We start from the raw sequence: 23,091 nt of genomic DNA, 5'->3' as shown, positions 1-23,091 counted from the left end.
TCTCAAAGTCGCAGACATCCAGAGATTAAATTAATTAAATAATTGTGCAACCTGATGGCCACAGAGCACGTAGTGGCCATGTGTCACATTCCAGACGTGGGAGCGTCGCAACAGCGCTCAATGCTGAGGCTCCATTAGAGGTCTTCTTCTGGGCTTATTACAGCATTTTGACAGACCGAGAACAAACATCGCATTGTAAAGCAGTGCAAGCACGAGAAACACGGCTACAACAGACATACTGCTCACATTCAGACAGCACCTTACTGAGCACAGAGCAACTTGTTTTGCACTATCAAGACTGTGATATTAAAACCAATGGAAGAGGATAACAGGTGTGATGAGAGCCAGGAGGAGATAATGGCTGCAGAGAGCCAGGATGAGATAAGGGCTGACGATGATAAAGATCTGAGACTCAGTTTTATGAGAATATTAGGGGATTCCCTCATGCAAGCTGTGTCACAAGGAGTGAAACCCCTGTAAAACAGAGTGGAGGTGCTGGAAGCATTAATAGAGTATAGAATTCTGAATAATAATAGAAAGGGCAGAGAGGAGCGAGCAACCAGTCCTGGTGAAGGATCATCTACTGCACACCCTCATGGAAGGGTTGAGGAACAGGGGAGTCAACCAACCTGGAAGATAAAATACAGGGATAAGAAAGGAGTCCCAAGAGGCAGCTGATGCATTTGAGAAGCTCAGAGATGCATTCCCGCTAAAATCAGCTAAGCCCAGCCTCTTCCCCTCTTCCCCAGGGGTGCAAAACACTGAGGACACCAACACTGAGCCTGACTATGACCAGTTCCCAGATCAAGCCAATGAGCCAAAACTGGTGTTAAGTAAAAAGCCTAAAATACAAGAGGAGGCTGAGGAGATCTCAGAAATGTGTTAGCCTGAAGAAATCAGGAATCCTTGGTCCGCTGACTGGTTGCCTTCCCCAATGTCACTGCATACATGGCTCCCCAATTACATAATCTCTTAGATAAAGAAACATGATTTTGCATGAAATCGGAATTCCTGAGACCTGAGCTACCGGGGAAAGTGGCAGATATGCAGGAATTAGACCCAAGAACGCTCAGCTTCTCTACTAAGACATACAAAGACACCCGTAAGGGCATGGACAGGATATCAGGACAAGATCCTAGGTATAGTGGTACCCATTGCAAAGATAATGGACAACTCTAAGAGAGCGAAAGAAAGAGGGGAGTCATAAGACCCTCAAAATGCTCATCAATTTAGCTCAGCGAGCAGTGTGCATGCTAGGAAATGCGAACTGTGCATTAGCCACAGAAAGAAAGAGAAGTATGCTATTAAAAATAGATAACAAATTAGGAGATTTAGCATTGAAAGAAGCAGGCGATGCTGCACAAGGCTTGTTGTTCAGCGAGGCTTTCGCTAAAGAGATGAACAAAATTGTCTGAACATGAGTTTTTTCAGAGACCCCTCGCTACAGAGGTAGTTCGACCAGTTGATTCAGCTCACAAAATGACCTCAAGGGCCAAGGGCCCAATACTGGGTGACCAAGCAACAGGACCCTTTTTTACACGCCGCGGCAGAAGCTCCTGGGGCCGCAGACGTAGAGGTTACTAACGTCATCAAGGCGCCGGATCAGGTGAAGGAGGATGCAGCAGTCCTTAGCAAACTGGCAAAAGCTATCAAGCGATGCTTGGGTGTTACAGACATTAGTGGGATTCAAGCTAGAGTTTGTAGGGGAACCACTTCAGACACATATTGCACCACCGGTAAACACAGACTACCAACTGCTAGATGCACAACTGGAACAATTGAAAGTGAAGGGAGCAATAGAGAGAGGGCATCCACAGCCGAGAGAATACTACAGAAATATACTCCTGGTGCACAGAAAAGGGAAAGTGAGGCCTGTGATCAACCTAAAAGCTCTCAACAGTTACAGATATTTCCAAACAGAGGGAATACATCTTCACTGAGACATCCTTGGAAAGGAGACTGGTTAGTCAGACTCAACCTCAAAGATGCATATCTCACCATACCAGTCACAAGCGAGCATCAACCTTATTTAAGATTTCTTTGGCAAGGACAGTCTTGGCAATTCAAAAGCCTATCTTTTGGGCTGTCTTCAGCACCCTGAGCCTTTACCAAACCAATGAGGTCGATAGCCGCAATTCGAGAGCTGGGTGTACGGCTGATAGTACAGTTATACAACAATCTTTTCCTAGCGCAAGACAGAAACAACTACTAGAGCAAGTACAGTTGGTGAGAGACTACTGATGTCTCTAGGTTTCCTAGTAAACAGGAGCAAATCGGAGCTAATTCTGAAGAAACGCATTAAGTTCCTGGGATTCATAATCAAAACCAGGAAAGTGACAATGAAGCTTCCAGCTCCCAAAATTAGAGCGATCAGGAGGATAGCTCAGTGGCAACAAGCAGGTCTTGGAAGCAGGATCACGCTGAGCAACAGTGGTTTGAATCCTAGATCCATGGTTAAAAAATAAAAAAATAAACCTTGCTTATTAAGCATGATAGAAATACCTGCACTTGCACTATCCAAATGTACAAGGCCTAGTAGGATCATTCCCCCTCCCCCACTCCATTACTTTGTTGTGCCTTGAGACACACACGTGTATAGGCGCATTACAAATGAACAATTACATTACATTACAAAGAGATAAGAGTATTTCTCAAGAAGAAGGAAGAAGGATATATTGCTTTCTAGTCTAGCCAGAGTAGTGGGGATATTGGCGCCCTCAACACAAGCAATTCTTCCAGCACCGTTATACTACAGAGAATTGCAAATGTTAAAGGTCAGACATCTTCAGAGAGGTCTGGGATATCGCCAACTAGTCCCCCTAGACGAGGAATCCAAGACAGAGTTACAATGGTGGCTGCAGAACATGGAAGTGTGGAATGGGAGAGCCATTCAACAGGGCTCTCGGTGCGGACAGCTAGAGACAGGCAGAAAATGTTCTTAGGCAGGGCTAGATTTGCACATCAATTGCTTGGAGCTGTTAGCGTGCTCTTTCGCAGTAAAGGCGTAAGTGAGGGACAAGAAAACTGCTGCATACTCCTCAGGATAGACAATATATCAGCAGTTTGATACATCAACTACCTTGGGGGGAGTGATATCTAAAATGCTAGTGGAATTCGTGAAGGACTTCTGGCTTTTTCTGCCCAGACAAAAATATATCAATTACAGCAGAGTATTTGCCAGGAGCTCAGAATGTAGTAGCACATTGGAACTCCCGCTATTTGTGGGACTCAAGCGCTATCTGTGGGACTACCGCTATCTTTGGGACTCAAGTGATTGAATGCTACACAAGACAGTGTTCTCGGGAATACAGCGCCCAGATGCCCAAATACTTCAGTTGGAGATTAGACACAGGGTCCCGGGGCATGGATGAGTTTCTACAGGAATGGGCCGGGGCAACCCATTATACATACCAGCCATTTATGATGATAGCAATGTTAGGCAGAATTGCAGGCACAACCCTCTGGGACCACCACATACAATTAGGACTACAGGTGTAAGCAAAACCAACCTTTGGTATAAGTCTGTACTACACAGTTTTGTGGTAGCAAGCTGAGCAGCCATGCTTATCTCAAGAGGGAATGTGAGCCGTAAACGAAGTCACACAGAGGTCTTACAATCACAGTGATTCAAGTAGACACTTAAAGTCAAGGTTTCTTGGTAAAACACTTATAAATATATTACATAATCATTTAGAAAACATTCACTAGAAGGAGGCAACTTAATATTATACACAAATATACTTCAGCACAAAACCAATACGTTTCTTCACAAATTAGGCTCCCCTGAAATACGAGCAAAATGGCATTTCAGTCACTTTAAATGGGAATACAAAGGCACAAGTTAATAAATCACAAATACTTTCTTAGGCAGTGCAAATAGATTCAGTTCACTAGAGGACTCGATTCAGTTTAATAGGTCTAGGCCAAAGTCAATGGGCTAGTGTCTTGGATAGGAAAGAGCAGTTCTTGAAGTAAATGGTAAAGTCTTTGCCAAAGTTCTCAGAAGTAGTTTGTACAAAAAGAATCATTTGTTGGGTCACAAGCTGATTAGGCCTGCAAGTTGGGAAAGTTCTGCGACATTTCACTGCGAGAGGTAAGTTATCTCAATCGGGTTGGCACAGTTACTTAATATGAAGAACAAGATGCAGCCGAAGACGTTGGTTCCTGACAGTTCCTGCAGATCTCACTGTTCCTGAGCATCAGTCGTGGGGACAAGAGGGAGGATGCTGGTGGACTCCGTCACTGCATGGGATCGTCAGAAATCGCTGACAAAATGGAGTCACTTCAGTTCCAGTAGCTGTAATTCAAGCACACAAGCTGGTGTCCCTCTCCCTGGTTAATCCTAACCAGCTCCGAGAATGGTATCCAGGTTGCTTACGAGTTGATTGGTCCCACCAACTCAAAGGAAGAAGTCGTCCTTGAAGTGGCTTCCCTGTCGAGATGAAGTTGGCATTTCGGACCTGCAGCAGGGCTTCACCAGGCAAACCAACGGTCCAGGAGTTGCAGCAGCCATCCTCTTCCAGCTTGTCTTCAGTTCTTTCATTCCAGTGGTCGACTCTGCCTTCCAAGTCCAGAGATTCACCTTTTGAACAGTTTTCTCCCTTTCATTCCAGCCTAGCTGCCACTCACCCAGCATGGTCGCTGTCCTTGTTGGATAGTCAGCCGCCAATTACGCCAGAGTGCATTTGGGTCTCCTAGGAGACTAAGCGCTGGGAGTTTCAGGCATCTTCCTCACTTCCTGCCCATCCCAGACACTCAGGCGCCAGAGGCGCTCTTCAGTCCTGAAGCCCACCCCAGGCATACAAACAAAGGGACCAAACCTAGTTTGTCACGCAGAGAGAAACACTAGAAAGACCTTTCCAAAAATAAATGGTGAAAAGAGAAGACCGGGACCTGTTTAAATAAAGGGGCTTAAGGCGCCATCTTGAAACCGGTGTTCGCGGTCAGGAAAAATCATGGTAGTTCATTATAAAACCACTGCCACCAGCCATTTTGAGTTTTTAGACATAGTGGATACTAGGTAACCCCTCAAGCACTCTATTGTAAGATAGTGTGTGCTTGGTCTAGGAATTTAAAAAGACTAGTAAAGTCAATGTAACCTTACATTTTCTGGGAAACAGTAGTTTGTCCCAGAGAAGGTATTTAAACCTTTGGGAAGTCTAAAAGACATCCCTGTGTCACTGCACTGAAGGTGCTGTGTAACAAACATGAAAAGATGATGCCTATGGAGTTAACTAAAACTCCATAATCAAAGAACACAAGAGTAAAGCACACATCAAAATACATGAAAGAGTGGGAAAAAAGGCTCACACTCTTCTCAGGTAAAAAAAAAATCAAGGCTTCAAAATCCAGCAAAGTTGCTGGGGGTCTCTAAGGTGAAGGGAATTAGCAGATTTATGAGAATTCTCCCTAACAAGCAAGAACTCTAACAATTTGCAGGGAGAAAGGAGAAGTTGTAGTAATAGCGCCTACCTGGAAATTTCAACCTTAGCTTCCAGTTCTGATGGAACTTTGCTTAGATTTCCTGCGGATGATTCCATCTCAGTGGGACCTGCTAACGGTTACAGCCGGTAAAACTCATCCCCTGATTCAGATGCAGAGCCTCCTACTACTAACTTGCACAGTTTCAGGCAAAGGTGGAGTATGCCAGGAATTTCAAAACAAGCTGCTCACTTCATCAAATAATCATGATCACCTTCAAAGTTCAGGAGCTATGGTGCTGCATGGCAGCGCTGGGAGGCCTGGTGCACTCAGCAGAGAGTTCATCCTATTTCTGCCCCTATAGAACAGATACTACATTTTCTGGCATCCTTGTCACAGGAGGGGAAAGCATTCCGGACGATCGGGGTGTATAGATCAGCCATTTCAGCTGGGCATGAGCACATGGACGGAGCTCCTGTTGGCGAACACCCAGCAGTAGTCTGATTGCTGATGGGTGTGAACATCAATAACCCCCCCATACCAAAGTATACTACATTATAGTATATCAACAAAGCATTGAATGTATTTACCCAGTGGCCAAGTACGACCAGCTATCAAGACACCAGCTATATGGTAAGATAGCTATTTTGCTATGTCTGGTGTCATGCAGGAGAGTGTCTGATGTCAAAGTGCTAGAAAATGACAGCAAAGTGTTTTATCCAAAAGGTGTAGCGTTTAACAACGCAAAACGCACAAAAGGTAATTCAACAGTAATTTCCTACCCATATTTTCCAGACAACGCTAAGTAATATGTAGAGCAATGTATTAAAGAGTATGAAAGATTCTGAACTGGGGTCCGACCAAAGGGGGTGTCGCATCTACTTGTAGCATGCAGGAAACCCTTTCACACAGTGACTGTAGATACGATAGCACGAAGGGTGAGAGAACTATTGTCGTTAGCGGGAATAGATATTTTAGTATTCAGCACGCATTTGGTCAGAGAGGCCATGGCGTTCAGGGCATTTGCAGTTGGCGTGTCATTGCAAGATATTCTCAAGGCAGCTGACTGGTCTAGAGGGTCCACTTTTGGACATTCTATTTCAAGTCTGTTTCTACACTAGCAGCTACAGTAGTTAGAACCCTTGAACAAGCATAATGCTTGCCTACGGTCTTGTCACAGAATGAAGATTACCCAAGCTTACAGGACAGGGAGTCTTGATTCTATGGAGGTGAGCATTATCCCTCCCAGAATAAGCAGGAATACAGGGGAAGGGTAACAACAGTTAAAAGTCTACATACTCCATGCTTGATTATGTTGGAAGCGTATTCCCCTCCCTAATTCTATTTTCTCAACATCAGGAGAGGATCAGAAGAATGAATGAATCTGATTCCTGTATGAGGAGGTCATACCCTGTATACGCCTCAAGAGACGTCATGCACTAGTACCGTGGAGAATGGGATGGATGTGCTTCAAGATGTTTCGGCATGGACTATCCTTTCAGTTCCTGCGGAATTGTTTTTACATAGAGATGTTCAGGATCTAGTTCATGAAAAAGAAGAGGAAGGAACCTAGTCAGGACATGACATCATGGTAGGGAAAGGTCCGGATAGGCCATCTTTTCAGAAATGGAAATCTACTTAAAAACAAGGGACTCCTGGGATGTGGAGTGCACCTCTAACAGTTTTCTGAGCCATTTTCCAATGAAATTGTAAAAAATACAAATAAAAATATATAAAGTTCTAAGATTTGAAAGGCTGCTTAGGAGTGGCATTAAAGAAGTTAAAGCCTAATGCTTGCCTATGTGTCTTTAATAGAATCAAGACTACTGGTGCTGTAAGCTTGGGTAATATTCATTATGTTCCAGGATTTACCCATAATTTCCCTGCCTAAATTGACTCTTCTCGCAAGTTTTACTCCTGCTACCGGTGCTGAAAAGTATGGTGGACAATACTCCCCATAGTAGTGTAGGGCCTCGACTGTCAGGAAATCTACATCCTGCTTATGGCTTGCAGGCTGCTTAAGGAAGGATGGAGTGCCAAGGACTGCCCTCACCAGCTGCTCTTCAAGCCAATAGCGCTTCCCTCAGAGAACCCCTTTTCCCCACTTGCCACGCACCGGGAAAATTACCAGTTTGTGTTGGTCGTAGTGTTGGTGGAGTGAACAACATTTCTGGAGGTAGTGGCAATGAAATAGGTACATTTGTGTTTGCCCTAAAGCTATGCCAGAATTATCACGGGTGGAAGCAGCAACACAATGACCAGAAATGCACTGGCCAGAGCAGCAGCACAATGTGACCATTGTGCGGACACTAGGTTGCCCACATTCCTATCTTCACCGCAGCACAGATGCAGCCTAAATTGGGCCGTGCACCATCTTTGCTTATTGAATGAAGCCCCAGCACAATGAACATATATATTTCAAAACAGGTAGCAGGCGCTCCTCTCCAGAAAGAACATGGCATGATAACCTGTTCTGAGATGAGAGTTCGCAGCACACGCCTTTTGCTCACTGTACCTTTCACAGATGGGAAATGACCATTTGCATATCAGTCTTTGTCCCGCCCACAAGGGCAGTCCAGCACCAAAATGCTATGGCAATTCCTCTCTGAACAAGAGTACCAACAGCAACCCCATACACATGTTTCAGCCTTGTTGGGCTTCATCAGTGAGGTGAAGCTGTGCCTCTCTGAGTACAGTGAGCAGGGAGGCCTCATCAGTGAGGTGAAGCTGTGCCTATGGTTGTCCTTACGGCATGGCAAAACCTATTTTTTTACATTTTTATTTACATTCAGATTTTAAAATATATAGATTCACGGCTCTGCTACAACAAATTGAAGCGAAATGAGCAAAACAGAAAGAGAGAGAAATAAAAAGGACCTCACATGATGTATACAACAGCATGGTCCCCAACATCAGAGTTACATTCACATTTCAATAAATTGTGACCAGACCTCCTCATACAGTTTTATTTTCTTTTGTCTATCCATAAGAATATTTTCAGTAAGGGACATTCTATGCATCTCTTGTAACCATTCCGTTTTGGTGGGAGGCTTAATCGACTTCTAGCTTCTCAGTATACATTTTTGGCAGCCATGGCAGCTCTGAAAAACGAACATTTCTGAGGGCATGTTAGGTCCTCGGTTTGTGAATCTGAACACAGGATTTACGTGTCGAAGGAGAAGTCTGTATCCATTCTTAAGACATCAATATTCATCATTGCTATCTCCTTCCAAAACGTATGAATGTCAGCACTCCCATAACATGTGTTCCAAAGATCCCCTTCTGTGACTGCAACCCCAACATGCATCTGAGTCGCTCAAAACCCTTTCATTTAGTTTCTCTGGAGTTCAAAAAACTCTATTTAGGAGCTTGATTTGCATAGCTCTATCATTCCAGTTGAATGATGTCAATTTAACATTTTCGCAGAAGCATTGCCATTTCTTTTCTGAGATTTCACTCCCTATTTCTTCTGACCATTTTGATAAAAGTGCAGGATTACTAGTTCTCATGCTCTGAGGTAAAGAATATACAGAGGAGGCCAGATTACCTCTACTCTCCATCTGCAACAAGATTTCCCGTAGTTCCTCTCCCTTCCCATCCATTTATTCCAGTCTGCTAGTTGTTCTAAGAATGTTCTTCAGGTTCCTATGTTGCCCGATTTAGCATCCTTTGATAACATGTTTCTTTTACAATATTTCAAACGAAATCCATTTCCCTTCATCAATCAGATCATTTACATAACTTAGGCAAGATAAGTTCCAATTGGGCCAATATAGTAGTTTCTTATTGTTTGTAAACTTATGGTTTAACCAGATGGACGCCTTCTCTTTGATATACGAATCAACTCCCATTATTTCCCCTAAATCTCGCAGGATTTCCTGATAAATTCAGTCAGCATGTTTTGATCTTCATTCCTCTGCATATTCTAGGTCAAAACAGCCAAAGGCTCCAGTGGTCCCGCCTTACACGTCTCAGCTTTCGTCCAGAAATCAGGAGTCTCTGACAGAAATGCCAAGAAATGATGGGCCGAAAAAGCAAGGTGATAATGTTCAAAGTTTGGAACTCCCAGTCCCCCTTTCTGCGAGGGTAATTGTAGTTTCCATAGGGCCAATCTTGGAGGCTTTCGGTCCCAAAGACATTTTTTAATTGATTGGTCTATCTCTTTGTACAACCTTTTTTCAGGAAGGAGTGGTAACACAGCAAGAATGTAATTAATCCGAGGTGCTGCAGTCATCTTGAGTGCATTCACCTTGCCCCATAGAGACGAGTTTAAGGCCGACCATCTCTCCAGATCAGTTTTAAGTTTTTGCATGTTGATCTTCATCAATTCGTCTCAATCCCTTGTAAGCTGTATTCTCAGATATTTCAAGTTATCAGGACTCCAGCAAAATCCATGTCTGATTATATCATCTTTATGGCAGTAGTTTGTGATAGGTAAAGATTCCGATTTTGACCAGGTCTATTTTACACCCAGAGATTTCACCAAATTAATTGATTAATTCCATTAATATAGGCAAGGAATCTTTCCTGTCCTGAAGTACCAATAGTAAATCGTCAGTGTAAAGCCTGATGTTCTGTTTGGCACCCCCAAAGTCCACGCATTTCAGGCTCTCCTCTCTTGTAATCAGGATTGCTAATGGTTCCATCACCAGGAAAAAAAGTAGTGGGTAAGGGGGACAGCTCTGTCTTGTCCCACACCCAAGAGTAAAAGGGGAAGACCCCATTCCATTTGTGACAAGTGTAGCAGTTAGTTGTCTGTACAGAAGGCTGATTCAGTTAAGGAAATGTACCTCGAAGTCCATTCCTTCCATGACTTTAAAAAGAGATCCCCATTCAATCTGATTAAATGCTTTCTCTGCTTCTAGAGATATCGCTGCTGTTGATGATTTTAACCTGCATCCCTCTGTAATGATGAGCAGTAACCTTCTCATGTTGATGGCTGAGTGACAACCCTTAACAAACCCTTCTTGTCTTTTCTCCATTACCTGTGCCAAGATCTTACAATCAGTATTAAGCTTATAGGCCTGTACCCGCTGGGTTCTGTCTCCTCCATTCATTTTTCAAGAACAGAGAAATCACTGCATGCCGTAAGGAAGATGGGAGTAGGCCATGTCTGATTGATGAATCGTACATCCCCTTTTGAGCATAATCGTAAAGAATTCAATTGGAAAGCCATCTGGCCCAGGTGATTTCTCTGTGTTTAGGCTATTAGCTGCCTTAATAAACTCTTCTGCAGATAAATATCTATCTAGAATCTTCTGTTCAGTTTGTGTTTGCTTGGATATATTAATTATTTCCATTAAGTGTTGTAGGTGCAGTTCATCCACATTCAGCCCTGATTTGCAAAGTCCCGAACAGAATATCTTAAACTCTGTAGTAATGATTGCATGGCTCTATGTAATCCCACCATTCTTCCCTTTTATCGCACAGATTGCCTTCTTGTTGTCCAGTATCCTTAGTCTGTCAGCCAGTAAACGGCTGAATTTCTGGCTATCTTCATAGTAGTTGCATTGTGTTCCGAATAAGGCATACACCGCTCTAATGGTTAAGATCTTATTAAATTCATGCTTCTTAGTAACCAGTTCTCTACTCTTATCATCACTTGTGCAAGCATAGTATTCTTTTTCCAGGCATTTCCCTCTTCAAGGCCTTTTATATGTTTGTCCTGCTCTGTTTTGGTCCTGCTTGATAAGCCAATCAAGAGCTCTCCTATACATCATTTGAATGCTTCACAGACAGTTGTATCATCCATGTTTCCATGCCTGTTTATTTCCATAAATGCCTCTGCCTCTCGGACTATCTTTTCTCTAATATCATCGTTCTCCAGTAACATCATATTCATTTTCCAGTAGAGCGATTCTTTGGTTGTGAAACCTAATGTGGTCCGCGTCATGATTGGTGTATGGCCTGATAGATAATTATTCCCTATTTCATTACTTATGCAATTCCGTGTCATTCCTCCTTAGGTCAGAAAGAAATGAATCCTTGTGTATGCCTCATGTGCTAGTGAATAAAAACTGTAGTCTCTATGTGTGGGATGTTCAAGTCTCCATGGATCTGAACATTTGAACTCATCAATCAGACTCCTGAGGGCCCTTCAGCCAGAGCAATTTTCACAGCGATTGCCCTTTGCCTTACTTCTGTCCAATAATGGATTGAGGACCTCATTGAAGTTGCCACCTAACACAATGTTTCTGAATGTGCTGCTGTGAAGCTGACCCATACCATAAAAGAAGGGTTCCATATCATTTCATCGCAGGATGTTTTTTTGCAGGTTTTTTACTGCAATTCTTTTAACGAAAAAACCCATTGATTTTTTTAAATATTTTATATTATTATTATGCAAACCCCCATTCTCTTTAATTTTTCATATATTCCCAAACACCCACACCGCATACATATAATTTTCTAACCTCAGCTAAAAGATTTGATGGGTTTTGTCGTAAAAAAAAATTCACAGTAAAAAACCCTGAGTCGTACCAAAAGAAGCAGTTTGCATTGACTGAAGGGGCATTTATATTGCAAATTGCTAGTATTATTCCCTAGAGTTTAAGTTGTACTATCACCATTCTCCCATCATTATCTTTCTTGCAAGAAACTGTTGTTTCAGTGATATTTTTACAAATTAAGATCACCACACCCCTGGATTGAGAGTTATATACTAAGGAAAGGACTTGGCCCACCCATGTTCTTCGTAACTTGTCTGATTCTTCCTTGGTGAAGCGCGTCTCATGAAGTAAGGCGACATCAGTCTTTAGCTTCCTCATTTCAAAACAAATACTTTAGGCATTTCTCCTCTATAATCTTTAGATTTCCCACCTCTGAGATATTATTTCATGGTAGTGGTATTTAATCCTTAGGGGACTGTATTATAACCAATAAAATGGTGATTCCATAACTATAACACCAACGTCAGTAAACTGAAAAAAAAACTCATGATAATATGAGAGTAGTTTAAGAAATAGGACAGTATTTAATACTCTTCTTCAAGTTGTGCAAACAATGGGTCTGTCAATTCAAGATGGCTGTCTTTGTAGCAAATTATATGTATATAGGACTCATACCGTTACCTTGGCAACACCATGTTTGCTTCAAACAGCTAACGCACACACGTGCAAACAGTCGGAAAGCGGATAATATTGAAGACCAGGTCAGCAACCGAACTACTATATTAAGCAATAAGATTTGTAAAGATGCAATGATTAGGGCAGCTCTGTAAAAAAAGGAATATGAAGTATCCTACTGATATATGTATTCCTTCTTAGAGCCTCGATCACGATGAGTTTAAGAGATAAGAACACCGGCAGGTTAGATTCATGATAGATCTCAGAAGGTGCCAGGCACTAAGTAAAATTATAAGCTAGTCCACACGTAATACAGCGGAGCACTATATAGCCTAAGAATCACAACATCAGTAACGGGTGACTACTTTTACGGGCACATTGACAAAAAGTTAATTGAGCCTCATGATTAACGTTATGCTATATATATTTTTTCTCTCTTTCTCTTATATGTTGTCTATATGCTGTGTATATGTTAAATGTCTTGTGGCCCAATACACATGGTACCATGATCGAATCGTCGAAATGGAACTGATGATTCATGTATCATTGAATTTGATGAATACTGTTTTTGATGTATACTGACTGATATGGACAACCCATGTTGTTATATTTGTTGGACCTAAGATGATTTATATACGCCCTGAAGAAGGTCTTAGATAGTCTGAAATGCATTGGCCAGGGATGCATCTGTCTACAATAAAAGGATTAGACACAAGTTGCCCTTGAGGACCTGTGAATTAAACTAATTTTCTTTATTCTAACTTACCTTGAATACAATCCTTTATTTGTACGAAAAAATTGATAACAATCACCAAGTGGATTTAAGGGTGTGCAGCCCACACCAAAGGATGACAAGCCTAGGTTCCTTCTCTTCTAATTATTTTTGGGCCTGACACAAAGGCACTCAACATTGGGTTTGCATCCCACTCGCCCATGTAAGAAAATTGTAATTTTACATAATCGAACAAGCAAAAATAGCAAAGATAACAGCAGTGCCCACTCACCAACAACCATACATGCATGATATCAACCTGATGTGGCTTCTTATAGTTACGTGAATTACTATTCACCATACCCTAAACTTAGATATGGCTTTATGTTTAAAGATTAAACTGCCATAATAGTAATGTGGTTTTGGAACAGGGGTGTAGACTTTAACTGCAGCCTATGTGCTGAGGTGACTTGGCTGTCACAGCAGCTGGCAAATGGGTACATGTGAATTCTGGACCAGCTCTTTGCCACTGGAGAGCAAACACTGAAGATCAGGTTACTGATACAGCAGGGCACAACTGTATATTATGCTTTTGGCGTAGAGTTTATGAAAGAGGGATATAATAAGCAGATCACCCTTTCTGAGATGGAATTACCAGCATTTTTTTTATTAATTAATACAAATAAAAAAAATCAAGGGCTTCTACACCCTTGCCAAATGCCAATCCGTCACATAATCCATTTTCCTGGCTACCCAATGAATACTCAACCAAACCTAACACCAGATTGCTGATCTAGAAATTGGAGTTTCTCAAACTCAGAAATAAAACATCCTTTAGGACCATTCCAGAACCATACATGGTTTATTTTTTTCCACTTTAAGAGCAGACATTTACAAACTGATAAACCGAAAATTGATCATTGCTCTTGACAATTGTTCAAAAATATCTCCATGGATTTTGTACATTTTTCAATTCATCACCGAAGGATCATAATTGCTGTGATTGCATTCACAATTCAATAACACTGAGCTGGCAAACAAACATGTATACTGGAAGCAGTAACCAACATTAAAATAAACAAGGTGCATTTATTTGGCCTTATGTTCATTTTTCCAGAGTTCGAGCTACTATCTCAGAACTTTATATTGGGCAATGCGGGCCTGGGCTGAAACAAATGATCTGACAGCAATTACATAACCCAATGTCCTAATACTCCTGTGCTAGTACGCTGTAGAGTTACCTCTTCAAAATGTTTTCAGAAACAGAACTTTCAGCTACATCCAGTCCTAGAGATAAGGGGTGTATCGGACATTTTACTCCCTAAAAATAGGCAAATACACTTATTTTGGTGGCAGTGTTTCCGCTCCTTCCCTTTGCCTCCCGCAGGCCGCCATGGAAAAGGATTTTCCTTCGTACAACGGGAAGCTGAGCGTGTCCCGTTGTACGAAGGAAAATCCTTTTTTTAGCACACTTGGTTACCGCTCGGGTGGATTAATTGGGCTGCCAAGCCGTTATCCCCTGTTACAGCCATATTATAACTGCTTGATCGAAAGAAGTAAACCTGTTTCTTTTAACGTGCATGAATAACTCGGTGCAAAGAAATAATACAAAAACAATTCCGTTTTCCAGTTCAAACATAATTTTACACCCATATAAAAAATACTCCCAATGGGAATTGGACTGACATTTTCACTCCCTAAAAATCATTTTACTCCCAACTTTAAAAAATAGGGACTCCCACTTCCAAATCTTATCTGTAGCACTCGGTGTATCATACATCTTCTAACCTTATATTTCTCTGAAGCTCCAAATTCAAGAATATCAAAGACTGGCTTCACGTCTTTACTGCTTGAAACTGTAGCTGCCAAATCACTTAAGATCTGCACACACCAGTTGGTTCCTGAAAAACAACAGAATCACTCGTGAGATAACACAGCAGAGACCCAGGACAACATTGCATCTATATATTTAGAGTTCAGTTAGTCCTTTTGGATTTTGAGCCCACTTCTGAAGCAAAGAATTTTGCTGCCCTAGGGGAACTGCACCGTTGAGTTTCTTCCTCCAGTAGGGAGGACATCTGTGTTGTAGGAGGAATCTGGCATAATGGGCCACTGCCTTTTCTTGGCATAGACTAGAACTGTATTCAACAAGAACAGTATGGACCAGTGGTTCTAATAGTGGCAAGGCTGTCCCCTGCCTCCATCTATTAAAATAGGAATGTGATGGTCAATTTTAACCTCGTCCCTGCCCCATCAGTTGCAACACATGTTTCAAATGACGCCCTCAGGTGAAACTCATATTGGTTCATAGTGACTTTTTTTTATCTTAACATTGACCATTCATTGTGACACATAGCAGACTTTCTCTCATATTGTATAGTCATATCTTTTTTATTGTTTTAGCTGAATTATTTCCAACTTTACAATATTTAATAAAAACAAAAATAAAATGATTTATATTTTTAAGATCAAATGAGTAAAATTATACTTCGTAATACATATTTATCCAAACAACATATAAAGCATATACAACATTTCATTACACATATTAGGTACGTCATACAATTAAAAAAAAGAAAAATTAAAGGAAAATTAATTCTGTCACTGTATAATAGACCTTTATCTTCAAAAGAATCATGACTCTTCCAATTTCAAAACATGTAGAAACCCTACTGCGTCATTCAACAGTTCAGCCACTAAGATGAGACAATGCATTTTTAATATTGCTGTTCACTTGAAAAATATCTTTCTTGGAATATTTCTCACTCAACATTAGCATTCACTAAATCGAAAGCCCTCTTATTAGACATTGAGAAAGCTGTGGGCCTTGGGGGGTGTCTCCATCCAACAAGAAACATCAACAAAAACAAAAAAAGGTACGTTATCAAACAGCACCCACAACAATTAAAATGTATGTAAAGAAGGGGATAAGAATGAACGATCATTGGCAGTGCAAAGGTTTTGGCTTCTCTAATTAATCATTGCATTTTACATTTATATGCATCAATTTGTGTTGGCCCCGTGAAGAAAGGGCCCAGCTCAAAGAACATGGAAAATAAAGGGATGGTCATCATGTAACTATTATTAAGTGACCTGTTAGCTGATTAAATAATAACATTTTAAATCAGCAGCTGAGGCATGACACCTGCAGATTTCACAGCCTGCCATACAATGCTTTTAATTCCATCCAGCATGGCATCATCAATGTTACAACACACATTTAACTCCCAATTCCCCGAGTGGTAACCAATGAAAAGCAGAACTCTGGAACCCCTAACAATCTGTGCACCCATTTACTACATGACCAAGTAGGGCTGTTCTGCTTGATAACTATTGTTTGTATGTAGATGATGTATTGTGCTGTACCAAGACCCAGGACCAACTTATCAGTCGTGCTCATGCAAAGCTTGAACATTTGTAAAGACATGCTACTTATAAATGATGTAAAGAAGATGGTACTGCAAGAAGGCCATATGTCCATTTCTGGCTGAGAAACATTTGAGCAGCATTCACGCCTCATCATTTACCTATGGGAGAACTGAAGCAGCTGCTCTACTCAGTACTTGCCTGCACATTTCACACTCTCGCAGAATATCAGAGCTTACATTCCATTCACACCTCAAACTCTCCAAACAAGGCCCACGGCCGCAGAATGTAGAAATGAAACACGCTGATCCATGTGCAGGCATGGGGTTGTGGTTCCTTCTGCATAACAAGTGATATTCTTGTACATTACATCAGATTGTACGCTTTCAGTATACAGCCCCCTTGCAAACTCTCCATTCAATCTTTAATTCTTTCATAGTCTTCTCTTGCACTAGTTCCATCCCAATCTGCACCACCCTCCACAGAGAGATGAAAGGAAGAGAGAGAAAGAGACATGTTGACATGAATGTGGCTTTGGACTCTGTACATGGGGAGTTGTAGTGGTAGCCAATTAGGAACAAAGTCCTTAGGGAAAGGCATGTGAGGATACCAGAGGCACCTCATGATAGTAATGTGGCAACAGTCGGGTACGATAGCAAAACAAAAGAGGTGATGGCTGCAAGGTTTAGAATACATTTCTGGTATTGCTCTGGGTAACCCTCCAGACCATCGTTCTTCGCCTGCCAAGCCATTACAAAAGGGGAGAGACCATATGCAAATCATGCTTGGTGCCATCCTCAAAGAGGCAGTCCAGCCCGAATTGACAGTCCAGCCTGAACTGTGACCTAGCAGTTCTGGCTGGAGGGTTGCCCAGAGCTGTGCTCGTGGTTAAGATTAATTCTAAACTTCCAGCCATCAGCTTTTGGTTTTGCTGATGTCACCCCGAGTGGGACGGGTATGCCCAGATATGGTTCCCGAGCCTACAGGGCCTAAAGACCCAAGCTACTCCTCACTGATGATGCCCAATCAGGCTGAAACATGTCTGGGGATGTTTGTGGTCGCGTGCAGAAGGGATGTGACCTAGCAGTTCGGGCTGGACTGCACCTTTTGGAATGGGACCAAGCCTGATTTGCATATGGCCTTTCCCCTTGTAGTTGCTTGACAAACTGAAAAAATGATGGTCTGGATGGTTGCCCAGAGCTGTGCCCGTGGTTAGGATTAATTCTAAACCTTCCAGTCATCGCCTTTTGGTTTTGCAACAGTCTGGTACAGCCTGAATGAAAAACAAAAGGGCCAAATTCCGATATGGAATGGTGTCAGAAAGGGGTGTAGGCTGGCTCTCTCCCTGTTATCCTGTTCTGGGTTGATTCAAAAGAGTTTTCTGGTTGACCAGCAACTGGGTGTGCTCAAGGTGGTAGGCCAAGACATTCTGCTCCTGCTATTTGCAGACAATGCCATGCTATTCACTCACAAGGAAATAACCATGCATAAACTACAAGATGCCTTTTGTACTCACTGATGAGGGGGAAACAAAGACAATGGTGATGGGCCCAGTTAAAGGCCACAGAAAGAGCGTTTGTGTAAATTGTAGCTGTTAAGAGGTAGTGGCTCACTTTGACAGCTCGGGCGTCTGCTTTGATAATAAAAAACAGTGTAGGTTCAGGTAGAAAGGTGTAGGGTTATATTGCCAATCAGCTGGTGGGATTCTGATGTTCAATAGGAAGTTTGGGAGAATCCCCTGCACAGGATCTTGATGTCTACCAACAGCAGTATGTCCCTGTGGCTATGCATGGTGCTGATGACTACGGCCATGAACCATGTGTTGCAGTGACTGTAGCTGAAAAATGTCCTTTTTTTTAAAGGTTGCTTTTCATTGTCAAACGGAATTGAGACCACACCCCGGTGTTTAGAGTCCTGGGTGTGTACTAGCTCTGATCATATTGCTCTCTTACTCAGTGTTCATTGGTCATGGTCATTTGCTAACATGTGACCCGGAGTGGTATAAACCGGAACGTTTAATTTTCAACATGAGGAGAGAGCACAAGGTGGTGTTTATGCAGCACTGGCAGGAGCATTCTGAGGGAACTGTCATGTGACAAGCTGCACGATCATCTGCGTCGACTACAGACTGCCACAAGAGAATGGATAAACCATATGGGGGTGGGAGGTGTATGAATCTGGACTATTCGTCCCTTCTCCCCCAAAGGGGAGCCACCCCCTTTGAGACTATGGAGGTGAGCCCACAATGCAAGACCCTGCCTAGTGGTGGCGGTAAGTGGGACATCAATGGGAGCGACTCCCCTCTGTGGAACTCCCTGTTCATGGTCTGTCTACATGGGAATCGGAAAGACTGTTGTTAACCCTTGGTTGTTAACCCTGTTGGGAATTCACCAAATAGTGACATTTCTTGAATCTCTTTGGATTCAGGTAATGCTGCATCCTGCCTTAACTCCACAGTAAAAGAGGAACGACACACCTCGTTTGTTTGTGATGACTTACATAAAAATATGAGGAACCTGAAATGGAGGAGAAAGAATCCTACGCAGAGGCGAGACTCTGAGGGGAGATGTCCTGGAGGGGCAGAGCCACGCTAGACTGCAGAGCTGGTGGTAGCATGAAGAAAGACACCAGAAGGCTGGCATCCTGAGTGGCAACAAAGCCGAAGTAGAGAGAGAGAGAGAGAGAGAGAGACAAAGACAGTAAAGAGACTGTCTCGTCTGGAGGGGCCGCCACGCAGAAGCTTTGGTGAATCTGGAGCTCGTTAACCGATGCTGAGACCAGACTGCAGCAGAGAGATCAGATGCCTGATCTTTGCATCAGAAGTACAACAGTTGCCAGGCAGAGTAAGCGAGGTGAACGCTCCCAAAGAGGTAACACCATTGAGAGGAGCAAACCACTATTTCTGAGGCTAGTGAAGCCGCAAGGGTTACGTGAGCCAAAAAAACCCAAACGCTGGATACGGGCAGACGCCCAACCGAGGCACCGCTAAAGTAAGCCTACCAGCCAAAGGGCTTTAGAGAGCCTGGGAAAATATGGAGACATTGATACCTGAGGCTGGGGATGCCAAAAAGGTTTCAGGAGCCAGGAAACCCTGAACTCTATATACGGACAGACGCCCAAACGAGGCCCCACGAAATTAAGCCAATCAGAGGGCCACAAGGATTTGGGGAGTCTTGGAGATACAAACCTAGCGAGCAAGTCTGAGAACCGAGAGCACCTGAAGGGTTTGAGTACTCAAATCCGAGACAAGAAGAAAATCAATCACCTAGCCCGAAATGGTGGTATCGCATTAAGAAGGACTTTTTCTTCATGTAAAGGAATATTGGATGGGTGTGAGACTTGCTACTCAGAAGCTGCACAGAGGTTGAAGGACTGCATTGTGAGGAAATGATGAACTGTTGAAAACCTATTTTGAAAAAAAAAATCAGAAACAGCAAAGAGGTTGGAAGATTGTAGGGTGAGAAATTCACAAACTTTTAAACCCTTCTTTTGAAAAGAGATCCAAGCCATTGGGTCAAGCAAAGCTCAAGGATAGACGCTATTGCTCTGGTCTATTTTTGTTCATTTTTTTCTAAGTGGTAGGGCCAGATAGCAAGTAGGTTTTGGACTAAGGACTATTTCTTTTGGACACTTGACGAACAACGTTAGTTTTAGTTAGTTAGGTAGGGAATTATCCTCAGAGCAGTAGGGCTAGATAGGCGTTTTATTATTATTTAAATAAACACCCTTGAACATGTCACATCTTAGTCCGACTCCACCTTCTGGTTCGCCACAGAGGTCACTTTCCTGCTGTGTAGGCGCAGGATTGAGGGTCCTGGAAGGTTCCTTTTAGGATTCAATGTAGGCACCTGACATTGACCTATAAACTCTGAGGTATGTAGGGCAGGTCAGGTTGTAGCGGCCTTGTTCCAGTAAAATTAACATGAAAGATGCAAGACATTAAAGCTCTCTGCTGCAGCTCAAAATTGATGTGTGAGCCACTCTTCTCCGACACTAGAGGTACATCACAATTCACATTGAAAGATATTTTAATCTTGGATGAGGCCTGTGTGAAGAAAACCTTGCATGCATTGGGATTTGGAGCCCGGTGGGAGTCTCCAACTATGATTCCTAGTGTTAACTCTAACCCTAGGGAAGCAAGGGAAAGATTTTATGTTGGGTAACAAAGACAAATGTCCCATGCTGTCCTGAAACATTGGACTATAACGGGATGGAGGCTTGTGTGGCCTCAAGTACACAAAAAGAGGCCAGTAATCTATGTATGCAGTTTAAAATGGGATCCCCTCTCTCTTCGCGATCTAATAAGTGGGGTAATGCGTTTAGGGCCAGATGCTGTGAATGTGATAATAAGCCCTGTGGAGGCTGTGGTGCACTTTTTGCTCTTTTACCTTTTTTTATCGCAGATGGAATCGGTAGGGAATCCGATTGCTTTTTAGATCAAACAATATTAAAACGTGTAAGGAGGCCGTGGAATACTGCACATCCAATTATAAGATTTGTGGTATTTCCAAACACTGACATAGGGAGAGCTTTGATAAAAGCGTTGTCGGACTGTTTTATAGAATGTGGAATTTGTATTGCACGGGACTGCAATCCATGTATGTATGAATGGCATGCATGTGCAAACACATGTATGGGATTTATACAGTGTGGACCTAGCTAGCAAGCAATGGAGTGCTGTACAAAGGGGATGCAGCCTAGAGTTACAAGTAGGGTATGGTTAAGTCTTATTTTAGGGATTGTGGCCTATCCCTTATTTTATTTAGCATTTTGCCAGGCCTCTACAATGCCTGCCTGGCACTGTGGTTGCAGAACGGAGAATCAGATACTAACTAATAGGATTTAAAGGGTTTTATTATGCAAGGGCCCACAAACAACATTAGGTAGCAGGATGGTGGTAACATATATCCAGGTGTCAGGATGATGTTAAACCTCTAGACAGTTGCAGGCATCATGGTGTTAGATGAAGGAGGGGCCTGTGGGATTCGCAATACAGTGTCCAAAGAACAATGAACGCCCATATTGCTATGAGGGGGGTTTTCGGTGAACTGCTTAGCATTTCGGTGAAGTGCTTAGCATTTCAAAGTTTACCAAATATAAAGGTCCAGTGGCAGGTGCAAATCAAAGTATCCCTGTCCTTCCGAGGGGTCCACAAAGTCCTTCCAAACCTGTACCCAAAAGAAAATCCAAAGTAAAAATGCACAAAAGCCACAGGGGATGCACATGGGGAAATCCCTGCTCTGCCGCCTTCAATGCTTATCCCGTCACATACCAGAAGTCAAGACTATCTGCGTGTCAGACTGTCGTGTCCTTGTCTTCTCTCTGTGCCAATTTCCTCCAGATGTAAAAGGGAAGTGACGTGAGCATGGGGAGGACGAAAAGGACATAACAAAAAGGGAAGAGGCCAGAAAAGAAATGAAATGTTTGCATACACATCTTGCCTTGGTTTCCTTATTGAGTTGGCCATTGCCTGGGATGCATCACGTTTTCCACACAACCACACATGTCTGTGGTGGTCGATTTTCGAAGGTAGTAGCAATGGACAAACATTGAGGCACTACCTTTGAATTTGCCGCGGGATGTAAGGAAAAGAATTTGCAGGCTCAAAGCAGCTTGTGCACCATTTAGTTTATGTCCATTCTGCCCGTTGGTGTCTGCACATGTAACTTCGGGACCAAGTTTCATTCTTCCTCTGGTGCAGACACTTGCTTGGCCTGATTGGCCTGCTTTTCCAGCCTCAATACTTGAACTGGATCATTTCTCGGGAGGATGTGCTCGCCTTGGAAGCAAGAAGACATGGAGTACCACAGGTCCGATTCCCCGGGTCCGCGCTTAGAAACCTCTGGGTATTAAGCCCGTTATAAATAACCTATCATATCATATCATATCATATCATTTGGGTCAGGGATTATCCCTTTATCTCCATGTTCATTGAACCCCAGGAAATTGTTTCCAACGCTTGACACAATGCTCTTGCCATCCTGTCCCTTCCATTAAAATGAGCCAATTATGGCTATCAGTTTTCACCACAGGCGTTGCCAAGTATGTCAGACTTGATACGTTCAAAGGAGTTAAACTCAGAGCAATCCATATTCTATAGCCTGCCCCTGAATCCAGTATTAAGAGCACCTCCAAATTATCTGTGAGGAAGTTAGAGACCAGTTTTCTTTCAGGGTGCCCATGCACTTCACTATTGGCAAGTGCCTCATTACGATGGCAAACATTGATGGCATGTTGTGTAAGATCTGTCGCCCCACAACGGGTGTGTTGACATTTCTGAAACAACTAAAACAATGCCCCTTCCTGCTGCACTCACCACGGGTGGCATCAGGGCATTTCTGAAGTTGGCAAGGTGACTGGGACTATTAGAACAATAACACCTACATGGAAATGTGAGTTTACCCCATATGATACATCGACTTTGCGTGGAGTTTTCCATGGTAACTACCACGGATTGCCTACCAAGTGCTTTGTTATTTCATTCTATTTGCAGCTAATTTTCTGCTAACCTTCATATATGCTTGCAAA

The 23,091-nt window shown here is 42.7% G+C and overlaps 1 protein-coding gene across 2 annotated transcripts in view; it reads right to left on the bottom strand.

Annotated features, from left to right (window-relative positions):
* Window positions 1–23,091, bottom strand: part of SULT6B1 (sulfotransferase family 6B member 1) — a 382,977-nt gene that overhangs the window by 258,829 nt on the left and 101,057 nt on the right. For both annotated transcript variants that reach the window (XM_069630680.1, XM_069630681.1), the window contains exon 2: window positions 14,986–15,098. In XM_069630680.1, the coding sequence (XP_069486781.1) occupies window positions 14,986–15,098 (113 nt within the window). The remainder of the gene's footprint in view (window positions 1–14,985; window positions 15,099–23,091) is intronic.

The sequence above is a fragment of the Ambystoma mexicanum genome, chromosome 6q (assembly GCF_040938575.1).
Source record: "Ambystoma mexicanum isolate Mex_15411 chromosome 6q, UKY_AmexF1_1, whole genome shotgun sequence".
NCBI classification, from domain to species: domain Eukaryota; kingdom Metazoa; phylum Chordata; class Amphibia; order Caudata; family Ambystomatidae; genus Ambystoma; species Ambystoma mexicanum.
This window is presented reverse-complemented; position numbering and strand designations above follow the sequence as displayed.